Source organism: Neophocaena asiaeorientalis, unplaced genomic scaffold, assembly GCF_003031525.2.
Source record: "Neophocaena asiaeorientalis asiaeorientalis breed wild unplaced genomic scaffold, Neophocaena_asiaeorientalis_V1.1 scaffold90, whole genome shotgun sequence".
In the NCBI taxonomy this organism is placed as follows: domain Eukaryota; kingdom Metazoa; phylum Chordata; class Mammalia; order Artiodactyla; family Phocoenidae; genus Neophocaena; species Neophocaena asiaeorientalis.
This window is the reverse complement of record NW_020172445.1, coordinates 1,207,082-1,222,617: the sequence shown is the minus strand read 5'-3', so window position 1 is coordinate 1,222,617 and position 15,536 is coordinate 1,207,082. Positions and strand designations below refer to the sequence as shown.

Sequence of the window (15,536 nt, the reverse complement as noted above, 5' to 3'; positions counted from 1 at the left end):
GGATTAATCTTAACACTTTGAAACCCTGCAACAAGTAAGTGTTTTATTTTGCACATAGGTGTAAAGAAGACATTCCAGTGTGAGCTTTGCAGTTACACATGTCCACGGCGTTCAAATTTGGATCGGCACATGAAAAGTCACACTGATGAGAGACCACACAAGTGCCATCTCTGTGGCAGGGCATTCAGGACAGTCACCCTTCTGAGGAATCACCTTAACACACACACAGGTGGGTGCTGGTTAAGAATGTTGGGGGTGGGGCTTCCCTGGTGACGCAGTGGTTGAGAGTCTACCTGCCGATGCAGGGGACACGGGTTCGCGCCCCGGTCCGGGAAGATCCCACATGCCGTGGAGCGGCTGGGCCCATGAGCCATGGCCGCTGAGCCTGCGTGTACGGAGCCTGTGCTCCGCAACGGGAGAGGCCACAACAGTGAGAGGCCCGCGTACTGCAAAATAAAAAAAGAATGTTGGGGGCTACAGCATAGCAAAGGTTTAAACTTGGGTTTTAAATATCATCTAAGCTGATTCCAGTGGGAATAAGAGTGGGAAGAATTTTTGTTCTTTCTTATGGTACCCTCTTTGTGATCTTGATTTATTGTAAGCAGGTGGACTTAGTTATAGGCAAATGTAAAGAAAGTTTAGTGGAAAATAATCTAAATTTTATAAGGATTGTGACTCAGAAAAAGATCTTCTGTGGTAGTTAACCTATAATATTTCCCAAAGGTATCACCACTGTGTTGCTAAGGTTTTAACAGCAATGACAAAAACTAACCCCCCCTAAATTCCCAGGCAGTAATTGCCAGGCATTATGAGGAAGAACATTACAAATAGAAATGAAATCCTACCTTTGTAAAAACTATGGTTTCTGGTTGTTTTACCTCAAAGAAGATAATTCATAATCCCAGAATGGAAAATTTAAGGCACCATTCCAGCAATTCAAACATTTATTTATTCATGGTCCACACATACTTAATACTCTAGTATTAGCTTCATGTTGGCTGCAGTCATGTTCTGGGGTCACTAAAGAGGAGAGACTATGGGCTAAAGCTCTCTTTAGACTCTCTTCTGGGCTCTTTATACTTTTGGTATTGGCATTTGGCTGCAAGTGCTAATAGAAACTTTTTTCACCTAGTTCTTCATGCAGAATAGCTTTCCTCTATCCAGATTCTCCACCTCATTTTATATGATGATTATTTTTTATTTGATGTGCTGGTTGTCTGATGAATGTGATCAAGTAGGGATTGGCCAATGAGCAGTATACTGTGCATTAGTATATTTGCTAATGTGACTTGGTCACTTTTCACCAACTACCTAGTTTCTACCCAGACACTTGATAATAGTATTTTTTATTTGGTAGTTTGAAACCCTAGGGAAAGGGCATATGACTACATGAAAGCAGCTGGCCGCATTATAGGACTTGCCAGAACGGGAGTGCCTTGATGTGGGCGCTGCATGTCATGGTCTAGTCCTCAGCTTTGAAAATAAGAAATTCAGTCTGTCTGGTTATTCAGGAATGATTTGGCAGGACTAATTCATACTAACCAAATCCTCAAGAGTCAGATTCATATCAGAAAATCAGTTTATGTGGAGGAATATACCTTTTTATTTTCTAGATGCAGTCGTATTGCGTTCTAGGGGGCGCCTTTGCCTATGTCAGGATGCTGTAGCAATTGAAGGGTGACTTGGTGAGCCATGGACCTTGAGCAGAGGGACGTAGGCAGTCATGTGGGTCAACCCGATGAAAACTTCTGTCCCACAGTAGTGTCCACTTCTTTCCTAATTGCCATGCTTATGTCTACCAGAGGCAGACCTCTTTCTCTCCCCTAGATAATACTAGGTAAACATTGGAAATTCTTTGTTTTCAACTTACCTCGTCCTAATAGAAATGGATGTTGCTTTCCTTCTCTTGTTAGTCGTTGTTTTACTTACCTGTTTGTACCACCAGACTATACATTTTTCATAGATAAGAACTCTATCCTTCACTCTTAATCCTCAGTGGTAGTAAAGAAGCAAATTGAGCAAATGAACGTTCTTTGGAACTTTCTAGTTACTATCATATCCAATCACATTTCCCTCTCCAGTGTTTTCTCAGTCTCTGGGATAATCATTTCTGCAGATGGCTGGACCCATTCATTACATTGTGACTCTTCTTAATTCCATTCTCAAAGGTAGCCTTTGATTTTGGTGTTTGAGATTACCTTGCTGTTCACCCCTTACCCACAGCCCACAATTACAGATAGTCCCTAGTTTCTAAATAATAACCTATGAAGGTAGCACTGTGTTCTACTGTCAGCTTTATCTCTTTATTATCATTATTACCTGGGCAGGATATTTTCAGTGCAATGTTCAGAATATAAAGTGGCTAGAGAAGATCTACTAAAGTAATGTTATGTTATGGGGCTACCATGGGAAGACATATTAAAAACAGTAAGGTTATCTCAGTGAAAGAAAAAACAAAACAAATATAGAGGGTATATTATTAGTTCATAAAAATATTTAAATATTCCATGATTTGACTTTCAGATCACAGAATATTAGATACTGATGTTTGAAAATGATCTGTTTAAATCACATAACATAAAAGGCAATACTACTTTATAAAGCCTTTGATAAATCTCTAGAATACCTTATCAAACCAAATTTATACAGAAAACATGTTATTATATTTGTATATTTTTTAAAGAAAAAGTTGGTCAATATGGACAGCCCAATGGCCCTATATGTATAATCATAATAACAGTAAGATTTGATGTGTAAAAGGATCTTGAGTCAAATAACTATTAATTCTGTGGCCTGTACTTGATAAAAATTGAGGTTTAAAGATGTTGTATATTTTTTAGAAGGGTTGAAACAGAATGGTGTTTCTGTTAACCTTTAATCCATAGTGACCAGAATATTCACAAAATAGGGGTAAAAAATATTTTGTATTCAAAGGCAGCATACTCAAATGGATAATTAAGAGAAACTAAATGTTTGGCATGTGTTTCTAATATTTTGGGGTTAGTGTTGTAAAGTCAGCTGGGCTCACCCATAGTTTTTGGAGCTACTCTCAGGGTTGATGAGATGACCAGGGTCCAACCTCATGTAGCAGTTGTGTCACACATTGAACTCTGTAATTAACTGTGCCCTTAATCTTGTCTTTCTTTTATACCCTCCTTTCTCTAGGTACTCGTCCTCACAAGTGCCCAGACTGCGACATGGCCTTTGTGACTAGTGGAGAATTGGTGCGGCATCGTCGTTACAAACACACCCATGAGAAGCCATTTAAGTGTTCCATGTGCGATTACGCCAGTGTAGAAGTGAGTATTCAGCTCCTTGTTGGTTCCTCTCTGAAGATCATCATGATTCCAGTATGAACTGTCCTCATACTGACTTGATACAAGATAGAAAATCTTGCTAGATTACTACACTCCCACTCCCCCTCCCTACCACCAAAAAAAAAAACCTGTAATGAGTGTGAAAGGTTTTCCCATTAAAAAAAGAGCAGTAACGGGACTTCCCTAGTGGTGCGGTGGATAAGGCCCAGGTTTGATCCCTGGTCAGGGAACTAGATCCCACATGCATGCTGCAACTAAGACCCGCAACCAAAAAAAAAGAACAAAAACAAAAAGGAGCAATAGGGACTTCCCTGGTGGCACAGTGGTTAAGAACCTGCCTGCCAATGCAGGGGACACAGGTTCGAGCCCTGGTTCAGGAAGACCCACCACAACCCCACATGCCTTGGAGCAACTGCACCCATGCGCTACAACTACTGAGCCTGTGCTCTAGAGCCCACACACCACAACTGTTGAAGCCTGCACACTCTAGGGCCCACGTGCTGCAGCTACTGAGTCCGTGTGCTGCAACTACTGAAGCCCGCGCATGTAGAGCCTGTGCTCCGCAATGAGAAGCCACTGCAATGAGAAGCCCACACACTACAACGAAGAGTAGCCCTTGCTCGCCACAATTAGAGAAAGCCCACACGCAGCAACAAAGACCCAACGCAGCCAAAATATAATTAATTAATTAATTTTTTAAAAATCATCTAATAAAACAGAGCACTGATCCACATATTATTACAGGCAAGTTCTACCAAACTTCAAAGAAGTGAGTAACTATACCAAGAGCACTTCAAAATGGAAGATTTTAGGGACTTCCCTAGTGCTCCAGTGGCTAAGATTCTGCGCTCCCAATGCAAGGGGCCTGGGCTCCATCCCTGGTGAGGGAACTAGAATCCACATGCTCAACTAAAAGATCCCACATGCTGCAACTAAAAGATCCTGTGTGCCATAATGAAGGTCCTGTGTGCCACAACTAAGATCCTACGTGCTGCAACTAAGGCCCATCAGCTAGCTAGCTAGCTAGCTTGCTTGCTTGCTTGCTTGCTTGCTTGCTTTATTTATCACCTTTATTGTTTGAGGCTACCCTGTTACCAAAGCTGGGTAAGGATACTTCCAAAAGAAAACTGTTTCTGTTTCTCACAGAAAAACCAAAATTCTAAGTGAATTAACAAACCAGATTTGGTAATAGATTTAAAAATAAGTGATTACTAAATAGAATGTATCTAAAATGCAAGAATAATTCAGCATTAGGATATTATTGGTTTGTACTACACTGAGAGATTAAAGAAAAACCATATCATTTCTATAGGTTATTGAAAAATCATAAAATTTAATACTTATTACTGTTTAGAGTTCTAGCAAGTCAAGAGTAGAAAAAAATATCTTTAGGGACTTCCCTGGTGGCGCAGTGGTTAAGAATCTGCCTGCCAATGCAGGGAACACTGGTTCAGCCCTGGTCCGGGGAGATCCCACATGCCGTGGAGCAACTAAGCCTGCCCACTGCAACAAAGAGCAGCCCCCGCCCGCTGCAACTAGAGAAAGCCCGTGCAGCAACGAAGACCCAATGCAGCCAAAAAAAAAAAAAAATTTATTATAAGGAGTATATACTGGGAACCTATAGTAAACCCAGCCTAATTAACTCTGAAACACTGGAAGTATTCCCATTAAACTTTGGAACAAGATTTCCATTCCTACTGTTACCATTTCAACATTGTATTGGAAATCCTAGCTAATAGTATAAAATAATAAATGAATTATAAATGGAACGACAAAACTGTCATGTCTTGCAGACATATTTGCTTACATAGAAAATTCAAGAGTATTGGCTGAAAAACCTAAAGCAGTAAGAGTTCATTTGGGTGGTCAGATCCAAGATAAATACACAAGAATCAGTGACTTATTTATACAATATCAATAGTAGGAAACAGGTTCAAACTCTTAAAAGCAATAAAATGACCTAGGGATAAACTGAACAGCAAAAAACATCTGATACCTACCCGTAAGAAGAAAACGTCTCACATTTTTCCAAAGGACATAAATAAATACACATTTCAGCTTGATTCTAAATTTCAGCTGGAAGAGTAAATATGAATGACTAAGAAAATTTTGAAAAACGAATGAGGGGCTTGGGCTTCCCTGATGGCTCAGTGGTTAAGAATCCACCTGCCAATGCATGGGACACGGGTTTGAGCCCTAGTCTGGGGAGATCCCACATGCCGTGGAGCAACTAAGCCTGTGCACCACAACTACTGAGCCTGCGCTCTAGAGCCCGTGAGCCACAACTACTGAGCCCACGTGCCACAACTACTGAAGCCTGTGCACCTAGAGCCTGTGCTCCACAAGAGAAGCCACCGCAATGAGAAGCCTGCACACCACAACAAAGAGTAGCCCCCACTCGCCACAACTAGAGAAAGCCCGCACACAGCAATGAAGACCCAACGCAGCCATAAATAAATGAATAAATAAATTTAAAAAACGAAAAAAAGAATGAGGGGCTTGTGCTATTGGCTGTTTGAAAACTATATGGTAAATGAAGACTGTGATATTGGAGCAGGAATAAACAAATAGTTTGTTGAAAAAGAATAGATCCTTGTGTATATAGGAATTTAATATATGATAAATAGGCAAGTTTTGGAAAGAGAATTATTCAGTAATGCTGTTGGGACCATTCTTTAGCCTTACAGTGTGTGGAGTTTGACTATATAGCACTTAGAAATACAGGGAGATTTTAATGTAAAAATTGGAACACTTTTTAAAATTTTCAAAGGAAACATTAGTGTTCAAAACACTTCTTAGAGTCAAGTTTGAAAGTCACTCTTCTGTTGGAAAGATACTTAATGAAAGATGAAAAGCATAAGTCCATAGTGAGGAAGGTGAGAGGCCCCTGGTGCCTGGTTTGTCAGGGAAGTGCTGATGATAGGAAGAGAGACTTAAGGGAATTAAAATGCATTTATTAACTTGGATTCAAAATTTTTTAGAAAATTGATCCATAAATAAGCATGGATTATTTTTAAACTATTATGGAAAATTTCAAACATATGTAGAAGTAGATAGACTAGTATAATACACCCCCATGTACCTATCACCCAGCCTAACAGTTAATAATAGCCCATCTTGACTCATCTATGCCCCTATCCATTTTACCCTTTTCCCTTGGATTATGATAGGGATTTGAGAGGCAACAGTTAGAAATAATGAGGAGGAAGAAATACTGTCTTTTAGACTTCTTCTGTATTATGAACTGCAGTGTCCAAAAAATAAGCTTTTGTGCCTGACCCACAGTATTCTCATGTCACAATCTATGTTAACGAAAGTTTAAGAGGTTCGGTTGGTTTTTGTGTTTCAGGTCAGCAAATTAAAACGTCACATTCGCTCTCACACTGGAGAGCGTCCTTTCCAGTGCAGCTTATGCAGTTATGCCAGCAGGGACACATACAAGCTGAAAAGGCACATGAGAACCCATTCAGGTAGGACTTCTCCCTTCCTCGTATTAATGAACCGCTTTTTAGTGGATCCCGTGGGACCCTGTGAACCACCACATGCCCCTATTAGTTACCCGAATGGAAGCTGGCATGAGAGTAGTATATAATTGATAAATGCTTCTCTGGCATATCTTTGGAATTCATTGCTCTGAATATACATTGGAGAATGGCAAGTTTTTACTGTTAGAAGAAGTCTGGGTAGGTTACATAAGTAACCCAACTCGTCAGTTTTCCAGAGTACTCTCTTTTCCTAAAAAGAAAATCTTGTAGGTCCTCCTGTCATCCCGTCTGCTTTCCCCCAAAGGTAAGTACTGCTGTAGGAACTACTCTTACTAAAATGTGAAGGACTCCGTGGCAGAGCTGGGCAAAGCAGAGGTGGTGGCCATAGTTTGGGACTTCTTTTCCATCTCTGAAGATAGGCATGAGCCAGGCAGTGGGCCTGAGCCTCATCCTTCCTAAATTAAGAACTGTAGATTCTCTGTGGATTAGCACATCTGCCACCTGGATTACCCTCCAATTAAATGATAGTATTCAGTTATTTCATCTAAGTTGTTCATTTTGTATTTCCTTTTAAGGGGAAAAACCTTATGAATGTTATATTTGTCATGCACGGTTTACCCAAAGTGGTACCATGAAGATGCACATTTTACAGAAGCACACAGAAAATGTGGCCAAATTTCACTGTCCCCACTGTGACACTGTCATAGCCCGAAAAAGTGATTTGGGTAAGTAAATTAGTGGCAAATGAAAAATATATTTTGACAAATTTGTGAAAATAATGGAGATCACAAATTACTTCCTTCATGTAAGTTTTGTGAATGTGAATGGCCTGCTGTTAATAAAAGTCATTGCTTAGGTGCTAGTGATACTTTCTTCTGTCTTCTTTCTCTTACTGAAGCTAGGCTACAAGATTCTTCCCTGACTATAGCTCATCTATAAATTAATGGCAGCTGTAATGAGAGAAAACAGTATAATTAAAGCCCCCAAATAGAGAAGTGACATAGTATGATTCGAACTAAGGTCAGTTGACTTCAGGTTTTTTTCACAATATTTGTACTTTAGGTAATGGGACTGTTTTTATTGGTTTGGTGACAGCTATATTTCTGTGCATAATTAAACTAGAGTTTATATAGAGGCAGAGTTCGGTGGTAGAAATTTTAGTATGACCCATATTCTTTTTTTTTTTAATAAATTTATTTATTTATCTATTTATTCATTTATTTTTGGCTGCGTTGCGTCTTCGTTGCTGCGCGCAGGCTTTTTCTAGTTGCAGCGAGTGGGGGCTACTCTTTGTTGCGGTGCATGGACCCCTAATTGCAGTGGCCTCTTTTGTTGCAGAGCACAGGCTCTAGGCATGCGGGCTTCAGTAGTTGTGGCATGCACGCTCGGTAGTTGTGGCTTGTGGGCTCTAGAGCTCAGGCTCAGTAGTTGTGGCTCACGGGCTTAGTTGCTCTGCGGCATGTGGGATCTTCCTGGACCAGGGCTCGAACCATGTCCCCTGCATTGGCATGCATGCAGATTCTTAACCACTGCACCACCAGGGAAGTCCCATACTGTGACCCATATTCTTAAAGATAAGGTCACCTGGATTTATCCCTTCGTTCTTATTATTTAAAAGAGATAAAAATATTGCCCCAGTCTGTTCTCTATCTAAAATTCATTGCTCCCTGAATAATAATAATAATATATAAACTTAGATAAATTGTACTTTCCAGGTTGTCTTTTACTTTTATTTTACTTCTTTACTCATTTGATCTTCACAACTACCATATGAAGTCATCAAGGTATATTCTAGCTTTATAGACGATGAACAGATGTCTTGACCAAAACTACACAACACAGCTTATGAGTGGCAAAGCTGGACTTGAGTCCTCTCGAACCCTCTAGAGCTGTTTCTCACACACGGGAGTACATAAGTACCCAGGTCATATCAGGATCATACTGAGCCACAGCATAAACTTGGCCTGTCTTTCTGCAGCATTGGTTATACTCAGAAGGTTTTGAGTAAAGTTATACAATTGAGCTGGTGTCTTAAAACATTTTTACGTTAATATGACTGTATTGAACAAACTGTAGACTGACTAATGTTTTTAAGATGAAACTGTGAGCTTGAAGTAGAGGACTTTGGGCTCCACATAAGATCCAGTGGGTCATGTGTTCATCCTTCTCTGCTCTTGAAAGGACTTTGTTAGAAAAACTTAAGAGGTACTGTCCTCAGGTAAATGAAAGAGTTTTACTGTTCGCACTGTATAGAAACTAAAACCTAAACCAGTAATATCTCATGGCAGTGTGTGAGCTGTTAGGCCCCTGTTTGAATTATTTAGTTTTTTTTTTTAAGTTACTCACTTTCATGATGCGAATAAAAACCTTGAGTGTTTTATACTTGCATGAAACCCCTTAGACCCTGCATAACGAGTTCTTTATGAGGCACTTAATTGCCTAGGAGCTGTCAAATAATAGTTATCTCCCAAACAAGTTTGTGTTCCCCAAAGCAGGTCTGATTTCACACTAATATGCAGTAATTAAGATTCATCATTTTTGGGACACAGGAAAGCATGGAGAATCTTGACAGACCTACCAGAGTCAAGATTCACCTTCAAATACTTACTGCTCGAAGTCTTTTTTTTTTTAACTGAGGTATAAGAATAATTCCTACTTTACAGAATCATTATTGTAAGTATTTAATAAGAATGTATGAAAGAAAGTCTTTAGCTATTAAGTCTCTATCTGAGGACCAGAAGGGGAAAGTTGAGGCCTAAAAGTTATTTGGAATAATATATGTGTGTATAAAAGGCCTTCATATAGTGAACATGTGTAGAGAGTTAAAAGTGAGCCATCCCTTTACCCTACCTTATTTCCATTCCCCAGAATTGGCCCTCCTTAAGTTTGTTGTGATATCACCTTGATTGAGCAGATTGGTAGCACCATAAATTCATGATCCCAAATGCAGCTGGGCTCCTGAGTAATCCAGCTGTTTGTCCTCATCACTTGTGCTCCCATTCTCCTCAGTGAGTTTTTCCATTCATTCATTCATTCATTCCACAAATGTTTGGGTGCCTGCGATGTGGGAGGTTCCATGACAGAGTAGGATAAATCATTGTTAACTTTCTTTAAACCTCTGATCTTCCTTCCCTTTTCTCTTTGCCTCCCTGGTCTCAGTATGTAACCTCTTTTCCTACTTCACAAAAAAACAAAGGCAACAGGTTGAAACTTCACATTTCCTGTTATCAGATGTGTAAATCTACCTGCATTCATCCTCTTTCCCCATCTGCTACTAGAGAGTTTGTGTCACTCTTCTTGTCTGTGGCCTGTCCCTTTGCCCTGATCCCACTCTCCTGTGTTCTTGGCAGCCTTTCCGTGGTCAGGTATCGCATCTTTATCTTCATTTTCATGTTCTCACTCCTTAGTCTTCCGCCTCAACTCTAAATGTGCTTTCATCTCTCTTTTTTTTTAAAAAAAAAGTCTTTCCCTTCTAGGTTTAACTCTTATTTCCTTTCTAGCCAATGCTCATGAAGAGTTATATCCCTCACAGCCCTCTCTTCCTCAGCTTCTAGTTTCCTTCCCATCTGGCTTATACCCATCACTCTATAAAGTGACTGACTAAGATCACCAATGACCCCACATTGCAGAATTCAGGAAACGTTCAACTCCCCCATCTGCCTTGATCTCTTAGCATCATTATTCATAGCGGGCTGCACCCTCCTCCTTAAAACTGTCTTCCTTTGGCTTTCATGGCACTACATCCTGTTGGTTTTCTTCTGATTTCTCTGACTGTTCCTTCTCAGCCTCCTCTTGTTTTAATCCTTTTTCCTCTCACTGGCCTTAACTGTTAGGTTTCTTAGGGCATGACCCATACTCTTTCTTTCTTTGCCTTAGTGATTTCATCAGTTCTCTTGGTCTCACTCAAATCCTACTCCAAATCTGTCCTCTAATTTAGGCTTATGTACCCATCTATTCCTTGCCATCCCTATCCCTACTTGATATCATTGGCATTTCAACTTCAACATGTCCAAAACTGAAGGTGTAAAACCCCTTTACTCCCTTGCCCCAGAGATAAACACAGCTTGGGCTTCAGCCCTGTTCCACTATTCCTTGTCTCAGTAAATGGCCCCACCATCTGCTCAGTTTTCCAAGCCAGAAACCTGGAGGTCATTCCTGATACCCACCTTTCTCTTCCTCACTCTCTGGCCAGTCACTCAATCCTGTTGATTCAACTTCTTAGGTCTCTCATCACTCTTAGTTCTTCTCCTTCCCTCCGTACCCACTGCCATCTCCTTTATCCAAACCACCACCTTCTTTCACCTATCCAGTTTCAACGTCTCAACTAGTCTCCCCACGTCTGTTATTCTTTTTATTCATTTTCTGTATAACAGCCAGAGTAATTATTTTAAGAAGCAGAAAGAAATGTATTCTTAACTCTTTGAAATGCTTGTTTGTGTTTTCACAAGTTGGACCGCGCTTTCTATTCTGCTTTCAGGTGTCCACTTGCGAAAGCAGCATTCCTACATTGAGCAGGGCAAGAAATGCCGATACTGCGATGCTGTGTTTCATGAGCGCTATGCCCTCATCCAGCACCAGAAGTCACATAAGAACGAGAAGCGCTTTAAGTGTGATCAGTGTGATTACGCTTGCAGACAGGTAGAGCCTTTCATAGTTAGAAAACGGTTGATGTCCCATTATTGTTAGGTTTTATCAGAGGGTTTTTATATACCTTGTATGGTGACTATTTTTAAGGATAATATTTTCAAACGTGGTTTATGAGATTGTCACCAAAGGTCCTGCTTCTCGATTGTATCATGTCTAGTTCCAACTGACAGTTTTATTCAGTCACACCTTCCCCTACCCTCCACCCGCTCCAGGCAGACTGCTAGCTTTTCTCAAAACCATGGGAAGTAAGTCCCAGACTTGAGAGAAGGGAAGAATCTGGTCCTGGGGCCTGATGCTTGGGAGTGATCTACAGAAGCAGCCCAGCAGGAGCGAGCGAATCTGTCCTAGGATTTGGGGAAGCAGTTTTGTACCCCAGTATGGTTAACTTTATCCTCTCAATAAGCAGCTTTGAGCCTAGACCCTTGGGAGAGAAAGGTCTTGTCAGCTACACGCACACAGATGGTGGCTGAGGTAGCAGCCCTAGGACAGGCTCTGAGACCTTCCCCCACCCCACTTTCTTTCAGGAGAGGCACATGATCATGCATAAGCGCACCCATACCGGGGAGAAGCCTTATGCCTGCAGTCACTGCGACAAGACCTTCCGCCAGAAACAGCTCCTTGACATGCACTTCAAACGCTATCATGACCCCAACTTTGTCCCCGCGGCCTTCGTCTGTTCTAAGTGTGGGAAAACATTTACACGCCGGGTAAGAGTCAGAACTTTACTTCCTGTCTTAAAGTTCTTGATACCACGTTCTTGAGCTTCCACTGCAAAGCAGGGCAGTTTTTTCCACTGAGCTTATAAATATAGACATGAACTGTCATTTGGAAAAGGGTCAGTCATCCCCAGCTTGAGGTTTTCTGTCCATGTGTGAACCCTTCCACTGATGGGGAACTCAGTATATTTTTATTTATTTATTTATTTGGCCGCACCAGGTCTTAGTTGTGGCCTGCAGGATCGTTGTTGCAGCATGTGGGCTCTTTAGGTGCAGCATGTGAACTCTTAGTTGTGGCATGTGGGATCTAGTTCCCTGACCAGGGATTGAACCCAGGCCCCCTGTTTTGGGAGCGTGGAATCTTAGCCACTGGACCACCAGGGAAGTCCTGGGAACTCAGTACTTTTTTTTTTAACAGTTCTGTCCTGGATCTTCACTTAGGACCATGTTTGTCAGGTCTGCACAGGACAGGGAGGTTGGTCTGATTCTCCCCTGCTCAGAGGATCCAACCTCATCTTCTGAGCAACTCTCCTCTCTTGCCCACCCCTGTCTCTCTCCGGGCCCCCTCCAGATGGAGACCATTTCCTCTGATGGGGAGAGTATGTTCAGGACACATTGAGCAGATACTAGAACATTGAGACTTAATAGGATTCCCCCCCACACCCGCTGCCCCCCGGTTGTTTTTTTTAATTAAACTAAAAGAGAACTTCCAATTTTAATCTTACCTTTTTTAGTAATGTGAAAGAGGGTTTTGTTCCTTTTGTTAGAATACCATGGCAAGACATGCTGATAATTGTGCTGGTCCAGATGGTGTAGAAGGGGAAAATGGAGGAGAAACGAAGAAGAGTAAACGTGGAAGGAAAAGAAAGATGCGCTCTAAAAAGGAAGACTCCTCTGACAGTGGTAAGTAACTTGTTTCTTGAGTTAGTTATACATGGCAGGTTTTGGTGCAGAGTTTCCAGTGTATTTACATATGGACATGCTGGAATACAGAGATAAGCCAGTCTCTCATACTTCCTTTAAACCTCTAATCTTCCTGATGTGTGTGTATATATTTACAACAGCAGTTAGTTTATCCCTGGAGCAAATTTTCTTTTTTTTTCTTTTTTTTTTCTCATGGCATTCCATTGCTTGATAAGATATTATATGTTATGTTCAGTTAAAGCCAAAGCAAAATTAATATCTTTACTCAATTTACTCAGATTAGTGATATTCTAAGGCCAGCAGAGTTTCTTTTCTATGTTCATAGCTTTTACATTTAGGAAGCTGGTCTAGATTTGAGCAGTGAATCTAATGGACATGAAGAAGGTTGCTTAAGCATCCTGACCAACTTCTGGTTTGACTGCCTGTGTCAGCCTAGCCTTGAGATGTGTTGATCAAATCCATGAAGGTCAGCCTTTCTCTTCCTACCTTAATCTCTCCATTTATAATTTAAAACTTTGCTTATTTTCCTACCATTGATGTTCTTTGGGGTGTTAGTCATGAAATCCAGACAGAAAGTATATGCGTTGTGGTGCTAGACTCACGAAAGGGGTGGCAGACAAAGGTGTTGGTAATGTAGGAATCACGTTTGATTATACAAACTTATTCCATAGTGTTAGGTTTTATAATGTGGATACTTGGGCTACTGGCAGCCAGTTAAGAAGTCACATCTGTGACTTAAAGATTTAAGGTTTTTGTGGAAAAGGATGTAGAGGGGTTTTGTTTTGGAGAATGCACTTATAGATGATGCCTAATGTATTTCTAAGGAGTTCTCATTTTGTCTTCTGCATTGCTTGTCAGTAGAAATAGTGGGGAAGGAAATGAAATTTCTGAAAATGTATTAAAGAACTTATGTTACTTTATTGGTTTTATTATAAAACTTGTTCATGAAAGTACTAGGGTTTTTTTTGTTGTTTGTTTGTTTGCGGTATGCGGGCCTCTCACTACTGTGGCCTCTCCCATTGCGGAGCACAGGCTCCGGACGCGCAGGCTCAGCGGCCATGGCTCATGGGCCCAGCCGCTCCGCGGCATGTGGGATCTTCCCGGACCGGGGCACGAACCTGTGTCCCCTGCATCGGCAGGCGGACTCTCAACCACTGCGCCACCAGGGAAGCCCCAGTACTAGGTTTTTAATACTTAAATCTATAACAAAGTCCCTTTTGTTTTTTTATCTTAATAAAGGCTTCACTTTTCTATTCAGAACTTTAACTGTTTCTGGGAGAATATTCATCTAAGCATAAGAGTAGTTTATTTTTTGCTGCCTTTTTTAGTAGAAAATCTATTTTAAGCAATATCTTCATTCACTCGGTTTTAAGTGAATGCCTCTTTTAAAATGTCACTTTGTTTAATTTTTATAAAAGCGCATCACTCTCTACTGAGAATTTTGTGGGATCCCTTTGTTTGCCTAAGAAATTGAGTGGACTGTTGGGAGGTGCCAAGGAATGTCAGAGGGCCTCGAGTACCAGCAGAGATCCACAGATAACCTTGAGCTTCAGGATACCTGTAGTTGCTCTTCGTTTCAGAGCCTCCTACTCACAGACATTGTCCCATACCCTTTTTTCTTATGGTTCTTCCCTGTTCATTTCTGTGGTTCATCTACCAACAAGACCAGCTCTATTCTCTAATTGTACTTTACCAGAAGCATCTTTCACCTGCAGAGCTTATTGACAGTTCCTAATAGGTTTCTACAGTTCCTCCTTTTGTCTTCTGCACTGCTGGTTTGTACAGCACAGTGTTTGGTTTTGGACCTCATACCTAGTGTCTCTTTTTTTTTTTTTTTTTTTTTTTTGCGGTACGTGGGCCTCTCACTGTTGTGGCCTCTCCAGTTGCGGAGCACAGGCTCCAGATGCGCAGGCTCAGTGGCCATGGCTCACGGGCCTAGCCGCTTCTCGGCATGTGGGATCCTCCCGGACCGTGGCACGAATCCGCGTCCCCTGCATCGGCAGGCGGCCTCTCAACCACTGCGCCACCAGGGAAGCTCCCTAGTGTCTCTTTATCCCAGAATTTCTGGGCTGGTGAAGGCCACACAGTCATATTTGTTCCCTCCCAGAAGTTCTGCCTGTTGGCCATCGGCAGAAATTGACCAGCAGAGTCTACTGCTATTTTCAAAGGCTTTTTGCCAAAATCTCTCCCAGCCAATAAGCCTTTGACCCTATTAACCTTCTTTGTGTGCTTTTTCCCCCAATTCTGACTGAACTTGTTTAATTTTCTAGGCATTGGGCCAACTTAGGCAATAGGGGGCTTGAATAAGTTCAGCAGGAAAGCGTGTCGTCCTTGACACTCTGCCACGTACCAGTACGTTCCCCACATTTTCACTTAGGATTTCAGTCACTTGGCAAATAAGGCATTTTGTCCTGAAGATCAGGCATTTACCCACAGACTTCTAAATT

The 15,536-nt window shown here is 41.3% G+C and overlaps 1 protein-coding gene across 3 annotated transcripts in view; it reads left to right on the top strand.

Moving 5' to 3' along the window:
* CTCF (CCCTC-binding factor) overlaps nt 1-15,536 on the top strand; it is a 42,602-nt gene that overhangs the window by 23,139 nt on the left and 3,927 nt on the right. For all 3 annotated transcript variants that reach the window (XM_024733059.1, XM_024733068.1, XM_024733077.1), the window contains 7 exons: nt 59-229; nt 3,166-3,299; nt 6,667-6,787; nt 7,378-7,527; nt 11,280-11,440; nt 11,974-12,156; nt 12,933-13,068. In XM_024733059.1, the coding sequence (XP_024588827.1) occupies nt 59-229; nt 3,166-3,299; nt 6,667-6,787; nt 7,378-7,527; nt 11,280-11,440; nt 11,974-12,156; nt 12,933-13,068 (1,056 nt within the window). The remainder of the gene's footprint in view (nt 1-58; nt 230-3,165; nt 3,300-6,666; nt 6,788-7,377; nt 7,528-11,279; nt 11,441-11,973; nt 12,157-12,932; nt 13,069-15,536) is intronic.